Source organism: Vigna radiata, chromosome 7, assembly GCF_000741045.1.
Source record: "Vigna radiata var. radiata cultivar VC1973A chromosome 7, Vradiata_ver6, whole genome shotgun sequence".
Classification (NCBI taxonomy): Eukaryota; Viridiplantae; Streptophyta; class Magnoliopsida; order Fabales; family Fabaceae; genus Vigna; species Vigna radiata.
Window position 1 is genome coordinate 26035441 of NC_028357.1, and position 13938 is coordinate 26049378.

Genomic DNA, 13938 nt, shown 5'->3' on the forward strand with positions numbered 1-13938 from the left:
AAAGATGATACAAGATTTTAGTTTGGCATGGGAATAAACCTTTGGCTTTCATAAAATTAAGTTATATAATAATAAAGTAGCTTGTTGGTTTGTTAGTAAGTATATATAAGTTTAGGGATGACATGGGTGATTTTTCATAATCCGAGGGTTGATAGATTATTATTCCTGTAAAATAAACTATAAAAGTAGAATATTTTATGTTGTGGTGATATTTTATTGTTGTAATTTTATATGTTTCTGTGGTGATTTATTTGATGTAGTAATATGTTTATATAATGTTGTGGTGTTGTATATGAAGTCGTGTTTTATATGGTGTTGTAAAATCCTGTGTTTGATGAGTTGATGTTTGTTATTGATATGTTAACGACTATTATTGAGATTGTGTTTTGAGTCTTGTAATTGGTGAGCAATGCATGTTATGGAACAATATGTATCTTATTATGAGTGATGTTATAAATCTGGTGATTTGTGATTAGTGACTTAATGTATAAAGTTGAGACTGCGTATGAAATGTGATGAGAAAGACATGTTAAACATTATGATGAGGGAACACTGTATATTTTGAGAATGGTGAGATAAATCTTATGATTTGAGGAGGAATGCATGTTATTGAGAATGTGTACTGAGTTGTGTTGTGGACATGAAACTATGTTATTTCCTGGTACTGTCGTTGGTCATGTGTGAGCTTTTCGTACTGCGCTACGTTAAGAATGTGATGTGTTGGACTCTCGTTTAAGAGATAATGATTCGAGTGTCACTTCCCTCTGCGTGGGGAGGTGGATGTCTCGCCCAAAAGACTTCGGCTCGTGCTTAGTATAGTGCACTGGTGCGCGTAGTGCCAGTGTTTTTACTTGTTAGTCCTTGAGAAGTCGGGGAGATAGGTTGGAAGTTGCGATGGAAGACGGCTCGAATTGCCCTGTTGAGGAACAGGTACCTGTTAGTGATAACAGGTCATGACGACACAGTAAAAGGAAACGACATTAGGTCATGAATGGATTGGTTATGATATTGATCTTGTGATGGAATATGTTATATGTTTATATTACTCTGTGATTAAAATGAAATATGTTTTATTGTGTGTTATGATATTTCTGGTTGCTCACCCTGAAAGTTGTGGATGTGGTTTCCACCTACGATGATCGTACTTGTACGAGAGTAGATGGCATTGTATATAAAACTGGATTGAAGTAGCTGACGTGAGAGTTGGGATATCTAAGTTCGGGAATTGATTATTTATTTTTAAAAGTTTTCCGATTTGATACTTTTATGTAAAAGTGATATTCTAAGATTTTCAAACGATGTTTATAGTCATGATATAATTTCGCCTGTAAATTGAATGTATTATAGAAAGGTTTTGAAAAAAAATTGTACCGTGACATTCCGAAAAATCGGGGTGTTACAATCTTCACTTGTACAGTCTTCACGTAGACACTCTCATCTTAGACCTTCTCCTTAACCTTTCCTTCAAAGAAAAACAACTCCTCCTCTTCCACCTCTTTCACCAAAACATAAAACATTATCCCCTTAATCATCACCCTGACAACAAGATACAACCACATCTCAACCCTTAACATCACAAGGGACCTCAAAGCCTACCCTCAACATTAAATCCTTTAACTCAAAAAAACACCAATCCAAACCTTACAAACACTTTACTTATCTCGTTCTAAATTTACCTTACAATCCAAGTTTCCTACCACCAACACCAACTCCTTAAGACACCCATAAAATACTTCCCTACTTCACACCCATCCAACGCCATCTTGAAACCCTTACATGCAACAAACCTCCTCACATATCATACTTCCACCACCAACCTTCCCAAGAATACCTCAACCTATCACCTAATGCCATCATAACCTTACCCTAACCTACGTGGACCATCGAAACCTACCCGAACCTATCTCGCATGCCCAGATACGCACCTCCTCATGGGTTTATGGCCATTGTCAGATCACATAATGAGAAAAAATATGGCTTGTGAATTGTCGTGGAGAATAAAATCATGAGTGAACATTTTCCTCCATCATCCTCAAAAAGTATCAAAAAGCTCTTCAACAATCATTGCAGGACTGCCAAAGGATTTTGGCTATTGGATTCTTCCAATGTGGTAATGTGTCCTTCTACATGTTAAAGACAAAATCGTCTATATGAACAAACAATCTCATGTTTTGAAGTTTAACCAAATAACATTAAAACGGGTTAATGATCAGAAAGAAACATAGGATAAAAATATAGAGCCAAAACCCCAAACAAATAAAAACTAGAACCTGAACCCCAAACATAGAAATCATAAGAAAACACTTAAGTCCTAGGAAATAGAAAAACACTTAGACTAGAACAACCAGACGCATGGCTAGATGATGTCTTGTCTAAAGGTGTTTGAGAGAGAACTGAGTTAAACACTTAATGCTTAAAATACTTGATGTATGTATTTGGCTTCTCTCGAAGACAAAAACAAGTCGAGACAATGTCTTTGACTAAAATGATTAAAATACATACTTGTTAAAACATATAAGAAAGTTTGAACAAGCTAAACGTTATCTTTCTACAAAGAAACAAAAACAAAAGAAGCGTTTACTTGAAACAAGATGATACCATACGCGAAATAGACACGTCATCTTGTAACGAAGTATCTGTATGATTGATATCTTCAAATTAAAAGAGCTTAATTGTAAAATGCTACCTAATGGTAGGAAATCAAAAAACACTTTATTATTCTAAGCAAGCATTAAATGATATCCAATGTTCAACGTTCAAAAACAACAAAAGTCGTAAGAAAATACATATATGTTGCATGCACAATTTACTCTAATTTTGCAGATAAGTTATTCTACATGCATCCATAGTGGTATAGATCAAATATCAAATGTGGACTTTAAAGACAAAAGAGATATTTATGCAATGTTCCTCCTTTCAAGCAAAGTCTAAAAAGATCGTGAAATCTACTTTAAGCAAAGGACTGAAAAACATGTATGCTATGACAAATTTAACTTACACAACAACTGTTGTGAAAAGAAGAAAGAGAAAATATAAGTATCAAGGCTACGAACTACAAACATAATTTAACGGATAAATATTTATAAAGCCTATAAATAGAAGATCTATCAAGAAGAATGTAAAGAGGATAAAAAAGAGGATAGCCAAAGTGCACGAAGCTTATAATGAAATATTCATCCTAAAGAGAAAAAGAAAGGAAAAAGCTCAAAGAAAAGAATAAATCTGAACTAAAGAAAAGAAAAGAGAAGAGAATAGAGAAAGAAATACTCTCGAGCTTAAGCGTTAAATCTCTTATTGTTGTAAGATCATAGAGAGAAACACATGCGAGTGTTTAGATTGTAATGTATTGTAATTAAATGCTTCCATAGAGAGATTTAGTTTAAACTGCTGATAACGATAACGGTTGAAAAACAGTTATTTTATACTTAATTTTGATATTAAATGCACTGTTAAACTGCCTTTTAGCCGCCTAAAGCAGAACAAAGAACTGGTCCCCACTAATGTAGCATTGGGTAACCAGAATATTAATCCTAGGACTTAGCTAATTAAGATTAGAGTGTATGGTTAAGGTCTTGTACTTATTTACTACTTATTTACCATTAAACTACTAAACAGGTGGGGACATTTAAAATGAATGAAACTAAAAAGGAAAAAGTAAAAATCTAAGCTAAAATATGTTTAAAAGAATAAAGAAATTGAAATGTAATATAAAAGAAAAGGAAATAACAATCTAAACTACTCAAAACAAAAATCAAATCTAATTACTATAACTACCTAAAACTGCAACAAAACCTAAACTAAATTGAAAATTGAATGCAACTAAAATGATTTAAAGTCTAGAACTGTAATGATAGAAATGATCAAATTAACACAAAATTTCCAAAGAATAAAAGTCACATAACAAAACCTAAATGAAAGGAAAATTAAAATCACAATCTGAACTAGAAAAAATATTATAACATCAATTCAACAAAAATACTAAAAATAAAGAAGCAAACTAAAGATATGAAGCTAAAGCTAAGAACATAGACAAATGTGCAATAGATTGAATGAAAGAGTCTCAATTCCTCTTCAGAAAGACATTCCGAGAAAGTTAAGCCCATAACAGGGTCTTTTTAGTTCATGTTTCAGAACTTAGAGTGGAAATTCTCACTCAATTACTCAACCAATGCACAGTTTCACAAGAACTGAAAACACAACACTGAAATTGGACTTAGTCTGACAATTATGAAGCTTAACATATCTCAAGAAGACCTCTTGAAAATTTAGGCCCAATCCAGGGTCCTATTACATCCAAACAGATGTAATATTATGGATGTTTTCCTTCAAAATTATCAAACACGGTTCAATAATAGCACACAATCACAAGAAACAGTAGAAAGAGAAAAATAAAAACATTTAAACTAATGAATCTTTTTGCATTGAACTCAACTCTGTCTCGAGAAGACATCTCGATAAAGAATGCTCACTATGGAGTCATTTGATTTCAGAGGAATCATAAAATTGCCGAGAATTAGAATCCAATTCATTTTCTAAACAATAATAGAAATCAAAAGCAAGAACAAATTCAACACAAACAAGGATACGAACAAGTACACAGAACAAAACTTTATTAACATGAAAAGAGAAAATAACAAACAAGATACCAGAGATCACCGAATAAGAAGCTCACAGATTGTCACGGTTCCATAAATCTCATCAGCAAAATCCAGAATAATGAACACAGTCCCTAATCTAAGAACAACTAAAAACCCTAAACTATAGAACGAAATGTAAAATTGCAGAGAGTGTTCGAGAGTCCAATTTACATGGCAGAAACGCCTTTTATAGGGTCAGAAACAAATGAAAAAAATTGAAAGAAAGAAAAGGAAAGAGTGAAACTTGTTCTCGACGCTTCCTTTACGCAATCGGACGACCAACCTTCATCATCTTTCCAAGCGTTTGATCCCTCCACGTGGCAACTCTAGTCAGATCGCGGGTCATCTTCTCCAGCTCCTCCGGTCAAGACGTGCTTCTTTCTTCAGCTCCTTTCAACCCTAGCACGTGGTTCTTTTTCTTCTCGGTTTCGCCCTTTCTCTCGTCTTACTCTCTTGACTCGTGTGCTACTGCCAGCCTCCAAATGAAATGTTGGAGTGAAGACCCCCAAAGGAACAGAACACCAAAACTATGACGTTCCACTAAAGGGCAAACCCAATTTAGCATTGCCAATCCACTCAGCCCAATTCTCCAAGTCTGCACCGTCAAACCAAACATAGCGTTTTATGAATGGCCTAATAATCCAAATGTGGCAGCAACAGTGTCAGCCCAAGTCTTGCTTTTCTCAGCGGCCCAATTTCCTTTCTACAAATAAAAGAAATTTTTTAATTAAGACTAAAATTCTAAACAACCAAAAATAGGAAATTTAAGTAATTAGAAAACTCTAATTAAGCAAAAAAATATAGAAAAGAATTTTTATTAAAAGATTTTCCTAAGAATACTAATTTCCTATTTATTAACAATCACTAAAAAAAATACTCCTAAAAACCTAATTTTAACTATAATTTCACAATTCTAAAGATTTTAAAGAAAAACCTAAAACTAACCTAACTCTAGACAATTAAGAAGAAAAACAAGCTAACCTAGACTCCTAAACACAAATAAAAGTGTAAAAATATCATGCACCCTTTTTGACTTAGAAACTTGCTTTGACTCATGTTTTTGCTTTACTTTTGTGAATAAGGAAGTTGAGGTTATACTTGATGATGTTATTATTAAATTCCCTTGATTTTGTGAAATAGTGATAACAACCTCCTTAGCTAGGTTGAACCAAAGCTTAGAAGGAAGCAAGTGGATGGTCCAATGGTATGGTTGTAGAAATAAGGTGTGATAAGGTAATATGATGCATAAATGGTGGTGGTGAAGGAGATAACTCATGGTCTTGTGCTATATGGTGAAGATGGTGAGTATTTTGATTATTCAAGGAGAGGTTAGGCCAACTCCATGAGGTAGATGACTAGAGGGGCTTCTAGGGTTGATCTAGTCTTGATTTGGAAAGTGTAATTTGGTAGCATAGCATTACATTAATCCAAGATGAAATACAAGGGTGGAGATACCTCTATTTATAAGTCAAGAGTGTCTCTTTCTAACCCTAAATGTATGATCTCCCACATTTTCTCTCATTGGCAAAAAATGAGGCCTTCTAAGGAGTGGAAAAGTGTCCATAAATCCTTTCCAATGATGAGAGGACATGTGACCACTCACAAAACACAATCCTCTTCATTCCTAGAGGGCCATGTGGCTAGTACTAAAAGCAAATCCTCTCCAATGGTGGAAGGACATGTGACTACAACCAAAAAGAAATCATTTCCATTCCTAGAGTGTCATGTGACCAGTTCTAAAAAGAAAATCCTCTTCAATGGAAACATGACACATGACACACACTTTCCACTTGGTTTGGATGTTTAAATTAAGGAAAATTCTATGATACTTAGGCCTTAATACAAGCCTTAAATAAACCTACACTTCATGGCTGAATACAATAGCCTAGATATCTTACACTACTCTTCAATCCATGCTCTATGATGGCTTCAAGGGTGGCCCATAAGGTAGAGTTGATACCATCTTCATGGATGACTTCCACTCTCTTGAAAGTGCTTGTCCTTGGCTAGGAGATTTCCATCAAGTAACGACTTTTATGTCACCCAATTTGATGATGTGGGTAATGGGAAGGAGAAAATATATGGACATTTCTTTATTTATTGTTTAACTTGCGAGCTTTATAAGATATCATCATTAAGTTTTATACTAATTCTTTAAGAATCTACAACCAGTTTCTAACAACCTTAGTTAGAACTCCACTATCATATGAAGAGTTAGTGTTATAACAACATGAAATACACTTAAGATTTTCAACCAATGTACTTTAACATATCACTTACACAGTGAAAGAAATATAGAAGAACAACTAACAAAAGATATAAAATGAATACACCTGTATGATGTGTAGATTTTACATCTTAATCTTAAGCCAAGCAAGAAAACCTTAGAACCAATCCAATCTTAATCTTGATGAAAACTTGAAAAAATGAACTCTCATATATTTCTTTCTCTTATTTTTTTTTTATTTCAAAAATCGTAGTTAAGAATGAGAAAGAGGCTTGTTTTTAAAGACAAACATGTTTACGAATGATATTAATTGCTTACGAAAATAACATAATCGATTAATGTCCTTCAACTTTAAAAACTAGTAAATGTGTTTTGCTTTAATCAATTAGATTAATAAGTTAATTGATTAGTATACATTAATATTAGATATATAATTTGAAATAAATCCTTTTTACGCCAAAACTAATCTTAATTAATTATATTGTGATTAATTTGATTTTAAAAACATTTTAGCTTAGAAATACCAAAGAACAGACAATGAATGGATTAGAAAAAACAAAAATCAAACTAGTCATTGTCAACTGCTATATTCAATATAGCAAACTCTACTAAGAAAAACTACCATTTTAATAGTTTGACACCTGTACAAAATTATGCTTTTATTTTTGTTATTTCAATCTTCTTCCAAATCACCATTTTACCCTTAAGTAGCTTTATCACCTGTGTATCAAATTATGCAGTGGTATTTCTGTATTTTGTGCCTTTCCTTCTTCCCACTTTTGGTTAAGGCCATGCTTTCTTGGGTGAATTTCCTATTCATAATCATAAGGATTGTGAGACGCAGATTTGCGGTTATTATTCATGTTTTCAGCTATTTGAAAGCGAGGGAAGGAACAAATTTATGAAATATATATTTTTTCCAATCTTACATGAGATGAGGCTATTTAAGAATGAGATATAAAGTTTTACAATATTACTAAGTTAATTATAGATGCAGGATCAAGCTTTTGCGTGGTAGGAATTGGTTTTGGGTAATGCATTCCCAATTACTTAATCCAATAAAAATAAAATAAAACCAAGTAACATTTTGAACATTACAAAACAAATAATATATAATATATTTTAATGCCTTGTTAACTTGAATAGATTTGGAGGAGAGTAATTGAATGAATTTGAAAGTAAATTTTTGTGTTATTTATTTGAGTGAATTAGGAGGTAAGTGAGAGTAGATTTGGATGTAAATTTTTTTAATCTATCAAATCAATCAAATCTTATACTAATTCTCACAAACTTTACTTTTAAATACACTTTCATTTACTTTCAAATTCACTCAAATAAACAATAAAGAAATTTACCTTTAAATCCTTTCAAATTCATTCAATCACTCTCTCTCAAATCCAATTGAACAAAAGATAATTATACTTAAAACTACCTAATAAAAGATTAATAGTTGAAATTGTGATAAAAATATTATAAAATCAAAAGTTGTTTAGTTTAGAATAGCCGCATTCGCTGTGTTTATAAAATCAAAGTTTAAATTCTCTTTTGGTCCCTAAGTTAAGTTCTAATGTTCAGTTTAGTCCTCGCTCTTAAAAATGTCAACCTTTAGTCCCTATTATATGAAAAATGTATCAAATCAGTCTTCATGACCACACTTAATGAACAATAAATCACAAGTTTTTTATTTCATTAATTAAGTGATTTGTTGTTCATAACACTTTCCGTTAATAAATCACAAAATATTGGATACTTAATGAAATGAAAAACTTGTGATTTATTGTTCATTAAGTGCTGTCATGAGGACTGTTTTGACACATTTTTCATATCATAAGGACTAAAAGTTCACATTTTTAAAATCGGGGACTAAACTAAATATCAAAACTTAACTTAGGGACTAAAAAAGGTTTAAACCTACAATCAAAGGTCTTGTTTGAATCTTGTAATGGTCTTTCTTTTCTCTCTAATCACTAGTGACAACTTCAGTCCTTGCACCACCTGCACTGCACTGTTGTGCCACTCTTCCGTCACAAGGTTTTAGTCACGCTGCACCACCGAACACTTGTTCACAAATTATTTCCGAAATTCAGGTACACGCCCTTCTCACATAGTTACAACAATTGACAATGTATTTGTTTCAAACGAACTAACTGAAAGCTAAAGTCTGAAAAAGAGTTAAAATTCCTAATTCTAACAAAAGGGATATAACAATTTTGGTCATGAAGGTGAGTATGTTGGCTCTTTTTTTCGTTCATCCCCTCTTACCCTTCAATTCCATTTAGTTGAAGCGTGTATTTGTGTGTTTGGTTCATGCCTATCTCATTTCCAATTGTTATCGTGTTGTTTGAGCCTTATAGACACATACTCAATTTAGAATTAGCTCCTTTAATACCCTTTTCCTTGCAAAGCAGCAATTTTTACGCCACTCAATTTGGTGATGTGGGCAGAGCGAAGGAGAAAATGTAGGACATTTGTTTATTTGTTGCACTTGAAGCCTTGTCATATATCATCCCTTTAGGATGCTTATTTTACTTATGGTGTGGCACTGAGATTAGATGTCATTGTCAACTGTTATCTACCATTGCCAGCTTTGGGTAGGTTATGCTACAAAAAAATTGTAGGCTGGTTAATGTTAGTTCCTTGGTGGGATATTTAAGGTTAAGGGTACGAGAAAAATTAAGTACTAAGTAAAACACCATTTTGGCCTCTGAAGATGTTGGGTTGGTTGGTTAGTTCAAAAAGATGAAAATTATTATTTTCATTCATGGAAGATGATTTTTTACAAGGCTTTTAATTTGGACTGATGCATTTGTTGTTATATGGTAACATTGAAAATTATTGAGGCAAATAGATGAAGCAGGTTATTTATTTTTTGATGAATTCTTGTATTTGTTTTCTATTTGTTATGCAGTGTATATAGTATTGCGATTAATCTCTAGTGAATGAGGCATTATGATACCAACTAAGTTGGAACAATAAGGAATATCAAATCAAGTTTGAAAGATAACTTTACAAATGAAGCTCCCGTGCATCATGATGAGGTTTGAACATGATAGTATTAATCTATGACGTCTATGAACAAAGTCTGGATTGGGTTATGTGAATGTTGAGTATGGCTCGCGTTTGCTTCACTATAATTGTTATATTCTTGTTATTTTCCTATTAACTTCTATGATGGACAACAATGATTACACTGTGAGTGAGGAATGAAATGAAAGTAGTTGTAGCAAAGCAGTGCTATTACTGAATATCCATATATTGTTCCCAAGTCTGTGTTGTTATTGCAGATGCTTTATGAAAATGGGAACAATGCATTATTGTCTTGTGGGAAGCAGTATTGTGCTGGTTGCAAGACATCTTGCTTCTTCTCATTATTTAATTTTGGGATGGTCAAGCATTTTAATTACTTGTAACTGTTTTTCAGGATTATGGTGTGGCATATTTTGATGGATCAAACTGTTTTATGTTTAAGCATAGATTTATGGTTTTCTTCATAGCCTCTTCGTGAGAATTAATGGTATCTCTTTGGTTGTTATACCAAGGGAGTTCATATGTACATATTAGAGGGGAGTGATTTTTTCAGGGTGATACTAGGTATAGCATTTAGTTTAGATGTCATTGTTAACTGCTATCTCCCATTGCCAACTCTATGCTGTTTATGCTACAAAAGGGTGTGACAGCGTACTGCTAGTTCCTTGGTGGGGATTTAGGGTTATAAGGGTACTAGAAAAATTAAGTTCTGAGCAAAATACCATTTTGGCCTGAAAAGATTTTAGGTTGTGGATTATTCGATAAAGATGAAAATTATCCTTTTCATTCCTGGAAGATGGTTTTTACATGTGTTTTTTGTTGGGCCTGATATATTTATGATTATTAGATAAATTTGGATCATTCTTGGGGAAAATAGATGAAGCATGCTATTTGAATTGTTTGACGAATACTTGTACTTGTTTTCTGTTTGTTCTGCAGTGTACACAATTTTGCTGTCAATCTCTAGTTATTGATGCTTTATAATGTGAACTAAATTGGAATAATGAGGGGTATCAAATCAAGTTTCAAAGATAACTTTGCAAGAAGTTCCCGTGCATCATAGAATTAAAGTTTCAACATGATAGCATGAATCTATGATATCCATGAACATTATATGAATTGGGTCACGTGAATGTTGAGTCTTGCCTGCGTTTGCTTCATTATGTTCATTGTTTTTCTTTTATACCAGAATTTAGCAAATCAATATTCCCTATTATTTTTCTCTTAACGTCTATGATGGAAATGAATAATTATACAATGAGTACGTAATGATATGAAAGTAGTCATGTCAAAACACTATTATGATGTTATTAGTACTTCTTCCTTAGTCTCTTACTGTTCATGTGGATGTTTCATCAAAATGGGAAGAATATATTATTGTCTTGCATAAAAGCGGTATAGTGGTGGTTCCAAGACATCTTGTCGCTTCTCTTCAGTAGTTAATTTTGGGATTGTAAGGGAAAGGTTTTTGGTGTATTTTTTTTTTCGGGATTATGGTATGGCATCTTTGATGGTGCAAAATGTTACATGTTACATCTTTTGAACCTATGATGGCTTATAGTTATGTCGTGTGAGTTGTGCCAAGTAATTTCGTAATGAGACTAGTTGTTTGAGGGTGCTTTGTGCTCTTTGCAGAATAACTCATTTTCCTATTGAAGAGGGAACTAACCCTTGAAAAAAAAATGTTACAAAATAATTCTTTTATGTGATTCTCAATGCATTCCCAATGATATCTCAATGAAGGGAGTTATCTAAAATTTGGATCACTATCCACTTGTCAGTTTAACATTTATTACATCATAAAATTCAGGCTAAAAGGCCAATTATGTATCCCCATTTCAATATAGGGACATTTAGTCACCTAGTTTTTCAAAATTATTGATTTTAAATATTCTGTTTTTAAATAAGAGTATCAGACTTGGGGATTGAAAACATTGGGAACCAAAATTGTGTTTTAGCCTAAACAACTAAGAAAAGTGGAAGCCTACAGACTAAACATATTTTGCTTGAAAGTTCTTCATTTGATTTGGTTTTAGACTTTCTGTTAGGACTTAGAGAGTATAAGAAAAGAGAAAAATAATAAAGAAATAAGGAAGAACACTTAACTGTTGAGCGGTTAAAGTGGTGGGACAAGAGTCTATATAAGAGACCTCTTTTGTAGTTTTACGGAGTGAGTAGTCTTTTATGTGTTGACCGGTTTAGTACGTGGTGAAGGAGGTTAAGTTCCTGTTTTATCTTTGTATTCTTGATTATTTTGTTGTGAATACAATATAATTCTTTACCCAAATTCTTGTTTGTGATTACTTAAGTGAGTGAGAGAGGGAGAGGGAGTTAGGATTCTTACCCGGATTCCTAACAAATTGGTCCGACCTGTCGGATGAAGAAATTGCCGGATTACTCTTCGGGTGAGAACCAAAAAAATGGAGGGAAGAATGAACGTAGTCAAGGGACGATGGAAGCATATTGAGTTGGTTGTAAATGAGCTGAAGGCGGAACAACGTCGAATTGTCAAGACTCTATTGCGATGCACAAAGACATCCAATAATTGATGCGGATGATGGGTGTGCGCACCAAACACGCCGATGGAAGTCGGGGTTCTGTCAACAATAATCGGAGGGATCAGGGCGACGACGCAAAGGGGGAAAGAGATGGGGAGCGATCAGAGAACCTAGAGAACCTACCCAATTGGAGGCGAATGGTGGAATTACCTACCTGTGGAGGACTCGACCCTCTGAACCGGATCAACCAGACCGAAAAATTCTTTGAAATACAGAAGGTGGTGGAGGCGGAGAAGATCGAATTGGCCCATATTAGTATGGAGGGAAGCGTCGGTTATTGGTTTAAGTTTGGGAAAGATAAAGCGAGTGACCGATCGTGGGAGGGGCTTAAGGAGGCTTTGTTGATTAGGTTTGAGAGTTGCTACCGTGGCGACATTTTTTAGAGGATGGCGGCGACAAGGCAAACGACCACCGTGGAAGAATACGTGTGGGATTTCGAAAGACTGGCCGAACAAACGAAGGCGTTTTCGGACGACCAACTTTTGGGGTATTTCCTAGCGAGCCTAAGGGAGGAATTGCGGTGCCAAATACGGCCACACGACTCGTGAAATTTGATGGCGGCAATGAAAATTGCGTGGGATGTCGAAGATGCACTACGCCGATTAGGTCTGAGTAGTTGGGCAGCACCCAAGGACTCCCAACCGTGGGGTCGAACGCAGGAGGAGGGATGGTGGTGGCGAGAACTGAAGCGGCGAGGAGTAACCCGGGGAGGACTGTAGCAACTGAGAGTGTCGGATCGGTGGGGGGAAACAACACAACAAGAATTAGTGCGGCGAGAGAAAGAAATCCCGGAGGAAGTGATGAGAGAGGACGAAACTAGTGGAACCTTCTGATAATTCTCAATATTTTCATTTTCATATTTTTCTGTGTGTTTAGAAGTACTTATCAGTATATTTGAGTTTCTATTTTAGTTTCTGATTGTTTGGAATTATAGGGTTTTCTTTAAATGCTTTAGTTTTATATAATTTTAGTTAAAATTAAGTTTTTAGGTATATTTTTGTAGAGTTTTTAAATAATTAGGAATTTAATCATGTTCTTTAGTTCTGGTTTCAATTTTTTTTATTTACTAAATAGTCCTTGTCTTTATTTTTAATCAGTCCTTACTCTTAATTGTATTTAATTGCATATTAATCCTGATCAAATGGACTGAATTTGGTCAACTGCACTTCCAACTTTTTCTCTAATATTGTATTTCTAACTTTTTCAAAACTTTATTTTTTAATTTTAGTAAATATATTTTTTATTTTTTTTTCTTTCTATTAAGAATAATCCTACATTTTTTTAACTCTACATCCTTTTTAAATTGTTTTAAAAACTGTCTTTTATTTATATTTTAATAACACTTTAATTTAATTTAAGAATCTAATATTATTTAATATTTTTTATACTTTAATAATTATTAAAATATAATTTATATTATTATAATAATTATATTACTAAAATTAAAATTAAAATAATTAAATTAAAAGTAACAAAAATAAAAATAATT

The 13938-nt window shown here is 33.4% G+C and overlaps 1 protein-coding gene across 1 annotated transcript; it reads right to left on the reverse strand.

Moving 5' to 3' along the window:
* Positions 1-5147: 5147 nt before the first annotated feature.
* LOC111242139 lies at positions 5148-13403 on the reverse strand. Its single transcript, XM_022784481.1, has 3 exons — positions 12600-13403; positions 12236-12488; positions 5148-5340 (listed from the first exon to the last, which is right to left on the reverse strand). The coding sequence occupies exons 1-3, from the start codon at positions 12698-12700 to the stop codon at positions 5260-5262; spliced, it is 435 nt and encodes a 144-aa protein (XP_022640202.1). The 5' UTR covers positions 12701-13403; the 3' UTR covers positions 5148-5259.
* Between the last annotated feature and the right edge of the window lie 535 nt (positions 13404-13938).